Below are 16,926 nucleotides of genomic sequence, written 5' to 3'. Positions count from 1 at the left end.
ATACCCTCGTCCGCCTGCCATTGATACCTTTTCTGTGTCCCCCACTTTCTTATTAGCGTGTTTTTATCAGTTTTAGCACCTCTCGCACCACAGAGCCCAGCTAATATGACACGCAGGTGTAACAAACCGGCTGTCTAATAGCTCGCGCAGGTTTATTGACTCCTGTTGGGGAATATTTACGACTTGTCCCATGTTGAATAACTGTGTGTACACGAAGTGTTATTCTGTAGTGTACCGTATTTTTCCCGTGTGTTAGATTGTCTGTAGAGTCCCTCTCTCTAGTTGCTTTTAACCTGTATTTTCATGCAGGTGTGCAGAAATATAGAGCAGCTAATCCCTTTTGGAAATACTTCCACCATAAATAAACTTCGTGCATATGAACATGTGGGTGAGCACACCGTGTGACAGAGAACGGCAGATATACGGGACAAAGTCTAACAGGCTTTTTCTGTCTTTAAAAACTATGATAGAGTAAAAAGCAAAGAAATTATGAGAAGTAGACGGTTATTAAACAGGTAGACAATTTGACCTTGTTACAGACACGTCTCCATGTTCTCAGTGTAAATATAAAGGTGTTATAATAATGTGTAAGTAGCAGATGCAAAAATGTATTTAATATTGTGTAATATTATTAATATTTTATGAATATAATTGTATTATAGCTTAATTCATTCCTATTGTGGAGTTTTGTCTGTGTCACTTACCTTAGAGCAAATCATAGAAGAAGTACCTCCATTAAAAGCAGCTTTACCATAATGTAAAAATGTACCATTACAATTAAAAGTCATTCATTTCAAATTTTACTTCTATTATTATAGTTTTAGACTATTGTTACACATAGATTTCATAAAGTTGTCACATGATTCATATTTTAAAATGTAATCTGCACACTGTGTAGTGTCTAACTTTAGCTAACAAATCCATTTAATAAAGTATAAATTAAAATGTATCCCTTATATGCATTGCAATAAAAGTATAATGTAATGCTTGAAGTGCAAACGTACTTTAGAAAGCCTGTTTCACAATCGCACCTACATGACTCGCAGGTGAAAATAGTGTGACGTGCTTTGTGGTGTGTGCGTGTGTGTTTACGTGTCTGCCTGTGTGCAGGTGTCTGAAGTGTCAGCAGCTGCGTCGTGTGTCTCTGTCTGTGTGTCTGCCCTCATGTCGTGTTTTCATAACATCAGTCGAGAAAATATCTCCTGTTCATTGAAAGATTTAAATCTCATCACTTGCACAAGGCCCTCACTGTAAATAAGTTGTTGCTTGGCACACGCGTTAGTGCTGATGGTGGCGGTAGCACCCATTTAGCCAGCTTTTCCTGTTTCTGTGCCGCGTGAGAGACGGAGGAGACGTCCATGTTTTTGTGCGTTCATAATGCCAAGGAAGAAAGAAAGTGTACTGTAATTATGAGGTGTAGACAATTTATGTAGACTGCACGTTGCGTGACACACTGAAGACATTTCAGTGCGTCAGTGAGATTTAAGGGGTCAGTAAAAATGACATTTTTTAATATAACATGATCCTTTGGTTGCGTTAAATGATGGCCATGTTTTATTATCTCCATTTGTAGTCCTCCATCCTTTCCTGTCGACCCCCCTCCTTAATGGCATCCTCTCCTTCTGCTTTTACCCGTCTCCCTCTCTGTTTCTGTGTGCTTGCGTCTCCGTAAACAAGCAGAAGGCCAACAACTCTGTCCTCCGGCCGTTCTCCCGCCATCCCGTTGCCATGGTGTGCAGAGCATTGTTTGCTGGCCTCTATGTCGGGTTGCCATGGCAGGGCTTATTTGCCATATTAAATGTTTGGCAGCATTGTACAGATGCTGATGACAAACACCCAACATCCCACTCTGATCAATGAATCAGTTACTGATTAGAGGAGATGGGATGAAGTCACTGATCTGTTTAACGAAGCCAGTTATAGCTTTCATGTACTGTACGTATCACATGCAGAACAATATACATATCTATATAAAAAATAATAAGTTCATTGTTGCCTGTTAATAATGGGACTTTTATTACCTTAATGTTTCCTGTTAGATAATACACATGGGTCTAAATCTTGCTTTGTTTTTGTTTATTTACAATCTAGTATTTAAAATTTTAACCATGAAAATTTAATCAAAGGCTTTTGCCAGTGTGAAGTGAATTTGTTTTACTAATAAATTATAAATATGTATTTAAATAACTGATGTTTTAGTCTCTAATTGAACTGCCGACTAGGCCTAGGTAATTAATCCAGCGCATGTGATATGATGTTCTTCCCGTCAGTGTAATGACAGGCTGGGATATAAAGAATAAGGATATATGAGGGTGTTTGTTTACATGTAATGTTGAGGTTGATGAGCCTGTATCCTCCTGTGTCTCTCCCCCTTGTGGTGTAGGCTGAGACTGCATTGTGGTATTTTAAAAGAAAATATTACAGCCTGGATTATACATGACCAAATGCTATATTTCTTTCCTTTACACACCTAAAGTTAGACCTTTAAAACGGTATTTTTGTGGGTGCCTGAATTGTCAGATTGGAGTAATATTTATCACCAAAGTAGGTCTCATAATTTAGATTTTTATGTGGTTAAAGTAGTTAAAATGAGCATGTCTAAATATAAAATGTTGCATGCATACATGTTAAATAAATCAGTCAGTGTGCATAAGTATAATTAAACTGTGTAACAATCTTATTGCTTTCTTCACTAATTAATTTTTATTTACTTGAACCAGAGGATTAGGTCATTTCAGGTTCAGCAAGTTAGTGTTACGCAACCTTCACAACTTCGACTGTGCACTGCTGTAACGTGTGACAGCTCCTGTTTGGTTACCGACAGATAGCGTGGAAATGCTGCTGATTGACGTAGTTGAGGCCTGATAAGATCTCATAGCCCCATTGTAGACGCACCACGGTGGTTTTAGTGGTTTGCTTTTCTTCAGTTGCTTTCAGTGAAAGGCCTCCGTCTGCCGTCGCTCAGGCCGTGTGCAGGAACATACCTGTAGTAGACAGTGCATCATGTGGTGCAGGAAATCCTAAATGTAAACTGTGAATACACTGTGTGTTTAGATAACGGGCAGAATAGACTTGCAGCGGCTCTGTCGCTCTGCTGCTGACCTGCCTGTGCCCTCGCTGAAAAGTCATAAGACAGTGCGCTAAAAGTGGAGCATAGGTCAAAGACTGTGCTCCTGCTGTGTAAATACATTAAATATTCACTGTTGTGCACAAAACATACACAATGATGTGTGACTGACAGTTTGTGTCTCTCTTGTGTTTTGCAGATGATCCTGTGGGACTGGGATCTGAAACACTGGTACAAACCGCAGTATCAGGTCAGTAGTTCTTTGTTTCAGCTCACATGTTTAAAGGTACATGTTCCAATGCCTTCAGGTAACACAGATAACAGATAGTGGCGTCTATTGTCCAACAGTAGAAGCTGTGAATATTTCTCCGGTGGTACATTCAGTTCTTTGCTGATATTTTTTTTGTTAGGCAGAATACACATTGTGTAAAACCTGGCATTCAGTGACCTTGGCATCGTCGTCATGCCACATTTTATCTCACTCAGACATTCTTTGTCTTGTTTGAACTATTTCTGTAATCTATCCAAGAATTTAGCTCCCACACACCAAAAATCATTATTTGTGCCTGTCAGACAGGGTCGAGGCAGCCAGGACATTTTTACCCATGAATCTGGCCCTGAAAAGTGGGGTTGACTCTTATTTTGTGCTCACTTAATATATTCACACAGAATAACACTTCTTACAAGTGCTATATATATATCTATATATATAGGTATATACGGTGAATTACCTCCCATTGTACTGTAGTTTTTGTTACTATTTCTGTTGTTTTGGAGGCCAAATGAAGGGAAGAGGGATGGGGAGACAACAGGAGAGGAGTGAGCTTTAACAGGAAGTTAGAAGTATTAAAATTCAGTAAAGGTGAGGGAAAGTTCGGATTCGTACAAGACATTAAAGGAGCAGTTGTCCCCTGGGAAAAGCTACTCTCAGTCAAAGCTGGTGTTCTCTGTAATCGATAGAAGCAGTAATATTTGAAATTGGCGCCATAGCTGCGGAGAAAGTTGTACAAACAGCTCGTGGTTTCACCCATTCTGCATTCCTACAACACCCAGCATGCATTGCGCCCCCTCTCTGAAAGGAGAGACGCTGGAGTGAAATACTACTGTTTTCCAGTCAAGGACATTGATCGCTGCAGGCGATGGCTCAGAGCGGTACAGATTTTCGAAATACAACGAGAATGAACCTGTGGATTGTCTAAAAAATCTTCTGCATTCTACATTTCAAACCAGATGATTTCGAACGAGACATGACATCGAAGGCGGGCGTCCTAGATTGAGGAAGTGTAGTTTAGTGAGCTCCCTGACCTCCACCAGATGACGCATTTCACGTCATCTGGTGGAGGTTTTCCAGGCCCATTGGAGAAGCGGATAGCATCCTTCAACGGCACAGAGTGAAATTGCATTTTTTTCCTACCATAATGGCATTAGCTCCCCATAATAGCATGATAGGACTGAGGTTGAAAATGGGCAAACTGGCCCTTTAAAGACAGAGCAAACAGAAGTGTAGAAAGAGGTGAGGAATATTTACTGCTCTGTTTACCTGATGCTGATTTTTCTCCTACAACACAACACACTCTTGTTCTTCATGCCACTAACTTAAAAGGCTGTCTTTTGCACTTATAACACGACACTCAAGCAGGAGGCGAGTACACAACACTGTCTTAAGACATGACTTACCCAAAAACAACGCACCAGTTGTCCCCTGACAGTGCTTCCCCCCTGCTGTCCTGTTCCCTAATCTCTGTGATGCATGTGTGCACATTTTACAGGGTGCGGTGACCGGCAACGGCGTGGATCTTTCAGTCATCAACGAGGCCAGGAACCTGGTGTCCGACCTGCTGATGGACTCGTCTCTGTCGCCTCACACCATCTCTTCACTGCGCAGCGTCTCCAGCCTCATGGGGACGTTTTCAGGCTCGTGCCGCCCGAGGGTCAACCCCTTCACCCCTTTCCCAGGGTTCTACCCCTGCGATGAGGTGGAGGACTCTGTAGAGAGGGGTGACAGGAAAAACATAAAGGTGGGTGAAAGCATTACAGCTGCATCGAACTTTAAGGGGTACGTAAAGTAATGCATGATTGCACAGGTCAGTTAGAAAGTCCCGGTACTGAAGATACCTCTAAACTAGGAACTTATTCAGACACTTAAAGTTCCCGCAGCACACTCCTGTTCACATTTTGTATCTCAGCAGCTATTCTAAACTTTTCTGCCTGCCCACAATATCATGCTTTATGAAGATTACACACATGCGCCATTCATATTTGATCGGCTGGATGATGTGTTGTCAGATGACGTAGTTGCAAATTTGACCCAGATGGAAATGTTTGAAAACAAACTGCTGTTTCCTGCAGGAGCCTTCCGCTGGTATTATTGAACTGAATGAACAAGGCTGTGTCTTTGACTTTGTGCTGGTGTCACTATGAACATGGTCTTAGTTAACAAATGCTTGTAGCTTTATGGTGTGATAAAGTTTGTTGTGTGGCATGACCAGCATCCTCAGTCTGTGTATAAAACATGTATCTATATTGGACGCTTCCTCTCTCCATCAGGGTCTGAGCAGCAGAAACAGCCTCCCCACCCCTCAGCCAAGGCGCAGCTCCACCTCCTCCTCCTGCCCCGGACTCCCTCCTCTTGACTCCGCCTCTTCACGCTGGGAGCGCAACAATGGCAAGAGACCTCACCCTGACCTCAATCTGACCAGGTACAAGCATAACTGTACACCTTCTGGAAACACTCATTGTTTCCAGAATTGCTCACACAAATCATCTGGGTTACACTTTACCCTGAATCTGCCCAGTTTGGCATCAGAGTAATTGCTGGTCCTGCAAGATCTAAATAATGTGACTGTGCTCCAGCTCTGGTTTTCCTCAGGTGGCTCAGCAGCACCTGTGCACAGTGAGAAGTCTTTTTTTAGTCAGCCTGAAAAAAAGTTAAGAATGGGCCTTAGTGAGTTCTAAATGAGCAATAAATCCTCTTCATGACCGTCACAGGAAGAAACTAGGTCAACTGTGAACTATAGCTGTTTATTAAGAGGACCAGGTGAGAAATGTAGATCATATTTGAATAGAGGAGCCAGATTTGACAGTTAAAGCTGTGCGTAATGTTCTCTTAGTTTTACTTTTGCTTTTGTTCTTTGTCTCACTGCACATTCAGCCACAGTTATTTCATCATGTCACTGAGTTTTTTTAACCATCAAATAGCCTGATGCTCCCTCTGATAAGTGCCTAAACCAACAAAAAAAGTAATATACGTCTTTGTTGACACAATGAATCACTAAGAAAAGCAAAGTTATCTGGCCCATCTATAAACTAACTTTTTCCTCCTCTTGGTGGAGGGGATTTATGTATTTAGAACCATGAACAAAAACAGCTGTTTGCAGGTGTGGTATGCTGCCTTGTTGTCGTAACACTGACAACAGAACAGAAAATTAGCCCCCGAGCTAACCCAGAAATCCAGACAGACCAGACCCAGCTATAATTAATTACTTAACTGACTATTCTTCTGATTTTGTTCGTCGGCCATGAACAAAAAAATGATATTTATTACCTCCTGCCAACATCAAAATGCACATGTGAGCCCTGTGTGAGTTTAACTTGAGCAGAGAAACTAGAAATAGGAGTTGTCGACATATTCGCAAAGAGAAAATGAAGATGATTAGCATTTAACACCGCCAAGGATCGAGTTTAGCTGGGCTATAAAAACAGTACCTACTTTTAGCATGCATTAGGAGGTTTCTTAAGTAACTGTGAACAAATCAATTACACAGTGTTCAATTTACTTCAATAACAAACTTACTCTGGACACTAGTGTGTAGTGCCGACATGTCTCCACAGGATGGCAATAGAGGATTAGCTATGTCTGCTAATGAGCTTCTTTGATGATCATGTTCTTGTTGTTATTGAGGTGTTAGATGACTGAGTTGCAGTGCTTTGTCCACAAGATGAGGCAACGAATCCGTATGTATGTGTTCAACATTTGTGTTTTGTGCTTCAGCCCAGGTCTGTCTAATGGGCCCAATGCAAACCTCCTCACCATCCCCAAGCAGAGGTCTTCCTCTGTCACCCTCACCTACCATGCAGGGCCCAGGAGAGCCGGTGAGACTCCACCATAAATTTCCAGAACACATTTAAATTAATCGCTTATGTTTTGGCTGAATATCATGCCTGTACTCCGTTTGTCCTCATCAGGTGCGTCTCCAAGCCTGAGCCCGGTCACCTCACCAATGCACGGACCTCTCGCAGTAGGAGCAGGCTCTTCATCGTCGCTTGTCTTGCGATCGCCCGTAGAGTTCCCAGACACGGCTGACTTCCTCACGAAGCCGAGCGTCAACCTGAACCTGCACAAGCCTTTGGGCTACACCCTCAGCTCTCCTGATTTCCAGCAGGGCTTCCGCAGCCCCGCCTTCCCTCTCTGCACCAGGTGAGACCTCTATTTATGTTAGTGTTTTTAAAACATAAATACTGTCCTGCACTTGGTCATGGATATAATTGTTGTGTTTGTCCATTCTAGCTGCGGCCGTCAGATGCTAAAGGGAGTTTCCAGTGGTGATACAGGGGACACCTATCAACCATTTTCCAGTGAGGTTCAACGAAGGCGCTCAGGTACCTACAATTACATTTAATGCACATTATACAGTGTGATGGAGTCGTGGCACACAGCTTTGACCAGTGCTTAAATGTTGCAGATTGAAGTAGAAACATTTCTGTAAGGAGTTTCGGGAGTTTATGCTGCCCTCTGCTGGACTTTAACACTAATATAAGTTAATGCACAGACGGGCAGAGGTGGAATAAACACTACACATTGTGTAATCTTGTCCGTATACTTAATGATATCTATTCACTGTGCTGTGTTTGCAGCAGGTGAAGGGCTGGATTTCACAGGAGAGCCTCTGATCAGGGAGGAGAGCGTTGAGGCGGACGTGTCTGCGGACGGCACACCAGACGCTGCAGGGAACCAGGGGCAGGCAGAGGAGGAGAAGGAGAAGAGCCCAGGCAAAGACCAGCAGACTCAGGAAACAGAGGTGTGCTTAGTCAGAGGGCTCCTACCTGCTCCATTTGACATCTGTGATTGTCTTTGATTGGGGTAGTCTGTGTGTTTTTTCTGTGTTGTGTTTTTTTCCCCTGTTCAGAACATTACGTTTCAATGGAAATATGATCTGAGCTGCTAATCTGTGCTACTTGTGCATTCTGTGATTGTGTGCAGGGTGAGCAGGAGTTCAGACTAGATCCCATGCTGGAGGATCATGAGGGTGTCATGGAGAGGATGAACACCTGGAACTTTCAGATCTTTGACCTGGTGGACAAAACAGGCGGGAAGACGGGAAGGATACTCAGCTATGTTAGTACAACAACCACCAAGCAATCATCTCCTGTAGCTGAATTTGTATATGTTTTAATTTGTCTGTCTGTTGATAAATCTCTTTAGACGAGGGCAGAACAGTTTTATGAAGTAGATGATCATGTCAGGCTTTTCAATTTTACTGGCCCATATCTGGTTATGTAAAGATTTTAAGAGCTGTTATTTTACAAACAAGATGTATTATTGGTTTAATGGAACCCAGGTGGATTTGGTGGACTTAATAACAGCCAATCACATCTGGTTTCCAAAAGACTGCAAACAGAGACACCTGTTCTAGATATGTGTTAATCCACAGATATACAACATTGGAAATGTAAATATGCACGGTATAAGTTCCTTATAGTTTTTACTGACTCCAGTAAGTGCAAATGATGCCCCTTTTTAGCTTTAAATGACAAAGTACTTCAGCACACAGGGAGTTTCTGGTTGCATAATGATGTACATAAAGTGATTTCAGTGTTGAATTCATTTAAATGTTGCACATGTTCCACATGAGTGATGGTTCTGATTGGTGTTTCTGGCTGCTGTTCCCACAGGTGACATACACGCTTTTCCAGGACACGTGTCTGTTTGAGATTTTCAAGATCCCAGTGAGGGAGTTCATGACATACTTCTGTGCTCTGGAAAATGGCTACAGGGACATTCCCTGTTAGTGTTTATTTTTATATGACATATTATATAGAGTTTTACTTGATTACTAAAGCAGCTATATTTTAAATAATTTCCAGTGTACTAATTAAACTATTCTGGTCACTAACACGCAGATCATAACCGGGTCCATGCTACTGATGTGCTCCATGCTGTCTGGTACCTGACCACTCGACCAATCCCTGGGTTCCAGCAGATTCACAGTGAGCATGTGACAGGGAGTGACACAGGTAGGTGTCACTCATAACCTCTTTGGTCTTGGTTTATCGTCCATAATAATAAATCATACAGAAAACATGGCTGCACTGCAATTGTTACAGGCTAAATGCAAGATGGTACCATTTCAGGTCTGTTGTGTTGTACAGATTATTAGTAGTCTGAGCAGTTTATCATTCAGTCTTTAGTAAATGATTTGTAATTAGTAAGAGACACTTTGGTTCACCAATCCTCATGTATTTCTTGAAGGAGAAGTCAGATGACTAGGCTGGTGAGATGACATTAATAAGGGTTTATAGGTCTGGTACAGCAGGTTTTGTAAAAAGTTTTATTTAAGAGATGTAAGCCCTAAAATCCACATGGTTTGGTAAACGCTGAGAGTTCCTGGCTCGTCTCTGTGATGATATTTTAGTTTCATTGGAAATGACTCCAGGCTTATCCACTGACGTCTTTCACTGAGTCTGCCGGAGCAGCTGACATTTGATAAAAGGGGACAAAGAGAGGGAGATGACAAAATGGCAGTGATATGAGACATTGAATAACACAGTAAATATATGAGAATGGAGCTGTGTGTGTGTCTAAGGTGGCAACAGCTTCTATCTGCTGCCTGTTTTTTCCCCATCTGTCAAATTTCTGCTCTAATTGTTGTTAAAATTAAGGTTTTCTTTTGTCCAAGAAAACAGGAATTCTTCCCATTTTAAATGACAGCAATGGTCCACATGTGGTTGACATCCATCGTGTCTTGTTGCAGACTCAGACAGCGGGATCTCTCCAGGCAGGATATCCTACGCATCCTCTAAAAGCTCCTCCATTTCCGATGACAGCTACGGCTGCCTGGCCTGGAACATACCCGCCCTGGAGCTGATGGCCCTTTATGTAGCAGCTGCAATGCACGACTATGACCATCCCGGTCGCACAAATGCCTTTCTAGTAGCCACTAATGCACCTCAGGTAACCTGCAGCATTTAATTGCTATTTCAAAGTTTTTAACCATCACCAGACTATCTTGCATGTTTCCATGACCCCTTCCAGTCAGGATACATATCCAGTAAGTTGATAACACCATGAACATATGTTCAGGACTTTGTGTACACATGACTTGAGGTCTCGCACACACGTGTTCGTTATCCTGTCTTTTGGTTTGTAATTTTGCTCATTCCAGACCAACAGATCAAAGGCAAATATATCACCGATGATTTAATTTAATTAATTTAATTAAAAAGAAAATCACATTGTCTGTCTGACACAAGGGACTCGCTGCACGCCTGAGCAATGCGTGATGGCTGTCTCGCTAAACTGCTGTAGCTAGCACTGTCGTGTTCTCCACTGAGACAGCATTTCAGCTGCAGTGCTGCTGCTGCCAGCCCTTTGTCTTTACATTGGAGTTTGCCTTTGATAATGGCCATTAATAATACAATGTTTAATTTCAATATACATTTCGTTATATTTAATTTATACTGACCTGGAAACAGAACCTTTTTTCATGTCCCTGACATATTCTGCAGGTATAAACACTGAAACTGTAGTGAAAGGTGTACTGTACCTGGCAGAATGTCACTATGACTATCCACGTCACATTATCGCAGTCTACTGCTGCAGACAGCAGTGCACAGTTTGCAGAAAAATAGGCGATTCCATTGAGCACGTGAGCTGTGCCTGAGCCGCGCTGCTAACATGGGCTGTGTGAAAGCTCCTACCTGTTAACATGGGTGCTGAAAGGAAAAGCAAGAGGTTCCTGCACTGACACACACTGCTCAGGCGTGCAGTGTTGCCCAGGTGTGAGTGGCCTCTTCTGGGAGCTGCAGCTGTGTTTTTTTTTTCTCTGCTTCCACCAGGAAAGAGAAAACAAACACTCAACACAAACAGATATCAGTGATCAACCCTCACATGCGCCCACACAAAACTGGCAGCCTGCATATCCTGTCCTTTTATTTAATCTTTACATTTCAGCTTTTGTTGACTCACGACTTTGATCCCTCACGTTGTATTTGCGGAGCTAAAAAAAGTTCACTGTCCTCATGTAATATTGGCATCCTACAGAAACCCTATGTCTGCACTTTTTACTGTTAATCTTTTACTTTACAGTCAACATTTTCCTTACATGACTTTTGCTTACATGCGTCATATCGTCCAATGCAGAGACACATTATACATCCTGTAATTGTATATTTAAACAAGTAGTTTTTTTGGATTCAGAGTTGCTCAGTTGATTGAAACACACAAGAAGGAACAATCATAATTTAATGATGAAACATTATTTGATGTCCAGGGATCAAAACTGTAATACCTTATTCACACACTGTCTCGGATGGAGATCGTATGTAACATTAACTTCACGTTAAATCCCATTGTGCTCTCTCTTTGTGGTCAGCCACTGAGGGGGCGAGGTCGAAAAAGTTAACTTTTCGCCCCAGTTTAAATATTGTATTTTCACAACCGTCACAAGCGATAGCACTCACACTGTCTGGGATTTGTCCCATTCCCAGGAAAGTGGGTTAAAAGAAAGGAGCGGGAACCCTGAACCTATTGATTGTTAATGATGTTGACAACCTCGATGTTAAAAGGATCTTTTAAGCCGTTCTTGGTATCAAATGTGTCCCTGCAAACGCTTTTAACCTGCTTCTCCCATCAGCTTTAATACTTTGATAACCAAATACCCTCATGTCCTTTCTGTCTCATTCACTGAGTGCTCGCTTGCTATTTTTAAATCCATCACAATTTGTGTTACATAAGCAAATTTATTACTGACATTTTAGAGGAAATTGTTGAAATCTTCTTAGCGTGTCATCCGTCCTCTCTCTGAGCAACTGGCTTTCCCCTTCCTGTTCAATGCAGGCGGTTCTGTACAACGACAGGTCAGTGCTGGAGAACCACCACGCTGCGTCTGCATGGAGCCTCTACCTGTCCCGGCCGGAGTTCAACTTCCTGGTCAACCTGGACCACGTGGAGTTCAAGCGGTTTCGCTTCCTTGTCATCGAGGCGATACTGGCCACAGACCTCAAGAAGCACTTTGACTTCCTGGCTGAGTTCAATGCTAAGGTCTGACATATGTTATATAATCGCAATACGCTCAATCTTTATATTGATTCATATTCATTACACACAGCACCAAGGATGCAGGGTATACCCGTTGTATAAGGCATCCATCTTTGTTTGTTCACAGGTGAACGATGTGAACAGTCCAGGAATTGATTGGACCAATGAGAATGACAGACTGCTCGTGTGCCAAGTCTGTATCAAACTGGCAGACATCAATGGGCCGGCCAAAGTCCGTGACCTGCACCTCAAGTGGACAGAAGGCATCGTCAATGAGTTTTATGAGCAGGTACAGGCTGCATGCTAATGCTACAGAGTGTATTCAATTAAAACAGACCACTTTTAAATGATCTTTATTTTGCATTTTATTTAACTCAGACAGCAAAATCAATAAACTGGACTCTTTCTGTCGTTTTTGTATCCTAAAGAAATCCAATGTTCAACTCAAAAACGTCAACATAACTGAACACGTTTGTATGGACACGTTTATATCTTATCCACCCTTTGGACAACCCCCTCCTTATCTCAACATCACATTAACAAATACAATAAACAAATACAAACACCAAAATGAGAGAAAAACCCCCACATGGTATAGGAAAAGGGTTAGAAACAAAAAGCAAAGATTTAGAACAATTGAAACATCGATTTATCTCCGATATCAGTTAAAAAGGGGAACAGTAACCATGTGCAGCTCCTCTGTGATTGTAATGCAGTTTGACTCCCTTCAAATGTGTGTCTGTGAGATGTTTTTAACTTTAATTTGTCTTTCTAATCTTCAGGGAGATGAGGAGGCTCATTTGGGATTACCCATCAGCCCCTTCATGGACCGCTCCTCCCCACAGCTGGCGAAGCTCCAGGAGTCCTTCATCACTCACATCGTAGGTCCACTTTGTAACTCCTACGACGCTGCTGGCCTGCTTCCTGGCCACTGGATTAAGGAGGAGGGATCAGATGACGATGACGACGAGGGGCAGGTGGAGTCGGATGACACAGATGAAGATGAGGACGAGGAGGATGAGCTGGAGGATGAGCTGGCACCAAGTAAGACAGCAACAGCTCATCAGCGCTTAAAAGTTTGTCCAGATTATAGATTACGATTAAAGTCGTTACCCTACTTAAGGTTAAGGTTAATGCCTAAAAGTAGGTATCCGGTATCCACAAGTACAGCAACTAATACTATAATTTATTATATTGCTTGTTTCTTCTTCTCTGAAACTGTAGCCTATATAGTAATATAACGTCTTTAGTTACTGCTGTTTTAGAGCAGGAAAGAAGAAGAAGTTTGTCAAAACTAGCAAAATGTCAGCAATCAGTGTTTTCAAATAAAATTATTTTAAGGTTGTAATTTTTTTAATTTAAAGGTTAGACAATTAAAACTGGTAGAAACACAAATTAAAGCAGCTTACTGTTACAAATCAGTGTCTCTCTGATGCTCTTCAGAGGACACAGGACGTCAGGAGAGGCCACAAGCCAAGCTGCTGCTGTCGTTAGCTGAGCTTTTTTCTTTGTGTTAAGCTTGTTTTTAGGGGAGGATTCCCTTCAGAGCAAACATGACTAGGTCATACAACGATGATAGCAACCACTACCATACAGGCTACTATGAGCTAGGCCTTATATACCCAATACCCAAGTCTCAGAACATTTCTAGAGAACAGTTCACTGACAGAATATCTAAACTTTCTTTGTGTTTTCTCTGTAACAGAAAGGAGGAAGAGCCGCCGCAGGTTGTTCTGCAGCATCATGCAGCACCTGACGGAGAACCACAAGGTGTGGAAGAAGGTCATCGACGAGGAGGAGAAGAGCAGCAAAGAGCTCGGCAAACAGCAGCAGCCCGACAGCCTGCCGGCCAGCCTGCCCACCTCCCCGTCTGACGACATCCAGGTCATCCAGGAGGAGGAGGAAGGAGAGGAGCGTCAGTAGCAGGAGGACGAAAGAAAGAACGGAGAAGCGTGAAAAAGAGAATTAGAGGCAGTAAAAGGACACGAGTCTGTAGACCACCTGCCTTTTCAGCAACGAAAACAGACATGATACAAACAGTTGACAAATGCACATAAAACACACTTAACCCTCTTTCTCTCTCTCACACACACACACACGCACACACACACACACGGAAAGATTCACTGTGCAGACACTCAGATGCTTTTGCAGTCACATTGTTTTTTGGAGAAACAAAAAGGCCTTACTACTGTGAGCGGATCCTTGCTGCAACGGTGGGAGCCCAACTCCTATGCACTTTCACCCCGTGGAGAGTCAAGTGCACCCAGTCACAAAAAGCGCACCAGAACTGAGAGGGAAGGTGCACGAGAAGAGCGTGGACGGGGTCCAACATTGACGTGCCCTCCATGGTGACCTGGCTGTGATGCTGCCTTGAATGCAAAGCGCTTACGCCTCCCTAAGGTACAAAACAATTCCTGTCTATTTAAAAACGAGAGGTAGAGGAAGAATAATGAAGCAAGCGACATGAAGTGATTGATGCCCTTTACCAAAGTGAACAGTTCAAACATGGAAAGACAAGAGACTGAGACTGTTTCAGCCTCAATGTCAGGTATATTTTTGGATTATATATTCACATATATATATCAAATGTGCCTGTCTGAACCTTTACTAAGTCCATATAGGCCCAGAGCCTAGGCTTGTGTAGTTCTCTCTCCTTGCTGGCGACACGAAACACTGTATAAGACTCAGTCACAGAGACATTATTGAAATGTTGACTGATTAATAGCATTATATTTGCATCATTTTTGATGCTTTTACTCATGTGTACCACCCTTTTTCCTTTCCTTTAACTCTCCTTGCTTCATTTTGTTTGGATGTGTGAGTATTTTTTGGGCGGAAATGTGACAGCGAGAATGAGTAGGGAGAAAGAGAGCACATTTTTTAAAATTCTTTTAGTATGTACTTCGTGTGTATGTTTGTGTGTCCTTTCAGTAATGGTTGGCTTCTAATCAGCAAAAAGTCCTCTGGCGTTTAACATGTTGCATTCAGATCAGGAGTGCTGTTCCAATGAATGGATTCTTCATTTTCCTTTTTTGATTCTAAGTATTTTTTAAAGGTTACTCAGGATTCACACAAAGTTGAATAATTCATTTTGCAAGAGTTTATGTCATTAGTATGAAATTCACATAGAAATATAATAAGAAAATTAAAATCTGGGTGACTGAAGCAGTTTGTAATCTCTTCATGAACAACGTGACTACAAACCAATTCAAGCAATTGACATCCTCTGACAGAGGAGCATACAGTATGAGCCGCCTCATGGCCATTCGTACACTGTTTGCATAACCTTTTTACAAACTCACTGGACAAAAGCTCATATTGATTGTCAGCGGACTGCAAACGTCTCCTTCAGAAACACTTTGTTTGTAGTTTGCAGTTCTATAACCGCATATTAAGTAATACTTTTGTAACAGACAGTACGATGTCTTTTCATCTGTGTTCCAGGCAGCAGGCGAACACTGATGTTTAAACACATTTCAAGCTCATCCAACTTTCCTTTTCCCTCATTTCTTTTTTTGTTTTTGCCAAACCCAGAACTCGGCCAGTGTGTAAAGAAGGGATCCAGGGTTTCATTTCACTTTGGTTTTGTTTATATATTATGACGTGCCACACGGCAGGTTGAAAAAACTACTACTTCTATTTTTGTCTCTAAGAACTCTCGGCATTCCACTAGAATAAGACGTTTTATTAAAGGGAAGGCAGAGTTGTTGCCCTGCTCCTCTATCACCTTATTAAATCAGAACCTCTGGAGAACATAAGCAGTGTAAATCAAGGGAGTCATATTTAAAAAAAAAAAACAGGTGTGCACATTTTAATACCAAACAAGTGTTTAGCCGCTGTACAAAAGAGTATGTGCATATAAATATATATTTTTTAAATAATCAAATGAATGCATCTGTTTTCTACACGCAGCTGACATATTGTACATTGAGATCCTGTAATTACCATTGTGTTTCCAGAGTTTTTATCTACTTCTATTTACAGGTGTAGAACTGTGGGGTTTGGTGTTTCGATTTTGAGTTTTCACTTGGTTTCAGCGTCTCCTTGTTCTGTATCATAACCACTCTTGTGTATTCTTCATCCTCTCTATCAACGTCGTCTCAGTCGAACCCAACTAGTGCCAAACTTTTACCTACATACAGTAGTCTGTGGGCTGTGATATGCTGATTGGCGAAAAAAAAATGTCTCTGGGCTCCAGTACTGTTCACGCAAGAGAAAAACACCTCGAGTCAAATATTCCACCAGGCTCACATTGGCAGCGACGGTGGCGAGAGTCAGAGTTGGACTCAGGTCAGAGCCATTTACATTCTGACAGCTCTGTCGTCAGTTTTTTCACATGGACCCATGCTGGATCATCGAAGCCTCGGTGGCTCCCGACCCGACATATTCTGGCTCATTAAGTTGTAAAAGTCTGTTGGCTTCTCACTGTGCAGTCTTTCAAACCACAGTGTCCTCTGATGATTGTGCCATAAATACATCTATGAATGGTTGTTACCCTTATGTAGCATCAATATACGTACGTTTGTCTAATGTAACCATTCACCCATATCTACATTGTGGGGGCAACTGATTTTTGTTGTTATTTATAGCTGTCATAAAA

The 16,926-nt window shown here is 42.0% G+C and overlaps 1 protein-coding gene across 1 annotated transcript in view; it reads left to right on the top strand.

The window, feature by feature from the left end:
• Positions 1 to 16,926, top strand: part of pde3b (phosphodiesterase 3B) — a 43,757-nt gene extending 26,831 nt beyond the window's left edge. Inside the window, exons 2-16 of the mRNA XM_069656524.1 lie at positions 3,267 to 3,317; positions 4,837 to 5,085; positions 5,615 to 5,766; positions 7,059 to 7,159; positions 7,253 to 7,484; positions 7,575 to 7,666; positions 7,922 to 8,085; positions 8,268 to 8,402; positions 8,960 to 9,071; positions 9,188 to 9,301; positions 10,039 to 10,238; positions 12,123 to 12,326; positions 12,451 to 12,612; positions 13,106 to 13,367; positions 14,029 to 16,926. Coding sequence (XP_069512625.1) covers positions 3,267 to 3,317; positions 4,837 to 5,085; positions 5,615 to 5,766; positions 7,059 to 7,159; positions 7,253 to 7,484; positions 7,575 to 7,666; positions 7,922 to 8,085; positions 8,268 to 8,402; positions 8,960 to 9,071; positions 9,188 to 9,301; positions 10,039 to 10,238; positions 12,123 to 12,326; positions 12,451 to 12,612; positions 13,106 to 13,367; positions 14,029 to 14,246 — 2,448 coding nt within the window. The 3' untranslated portion in view covers positions 14,247 to 16,926. The remainder of the gene's footprint in view (positions 1 to 3,266; positions 3,318 to 4,836; positions 5,086 to 5,614; positions 5,767 to 7,058; positions 7,160 to 7,252; positions 7,485 to 7,574; positions 7,667 to 7,921; positions 8,086 to 8,267; positions 8,403 to 8,959; positions 9,072 to 9,187; positions 9,302 to 10,038; positions 10,239 to 12,122; positions 12,327 to 12,450; positions 12,613 to 13,105; positions 13,368 to 14,028) is intronic.

Source organism: Semicossyphus pulcher, unplaced genomic scaffold (genome assembly GCF_022749685.1).
Source record: "Semicossyphus pulcher isolate SPU_LCO1_2020_fin unplaced genomic scaffold, fSemPul1.0.p SCAF_1, whole genome shotgun sequence".
Taxonomy (NCBI): domain Eukaryota; kingdom Metazoa; phylum Chordata; class Actinopteri; order Labriformes; family Labridae; genus Semicossyphus; species Semicossyphus pulcher.
The sequence above is the reverse complement of the archived record's forward strand: the minus strand, read 5'-3'. Positions and strand labels throughout refer to the sequence as shown.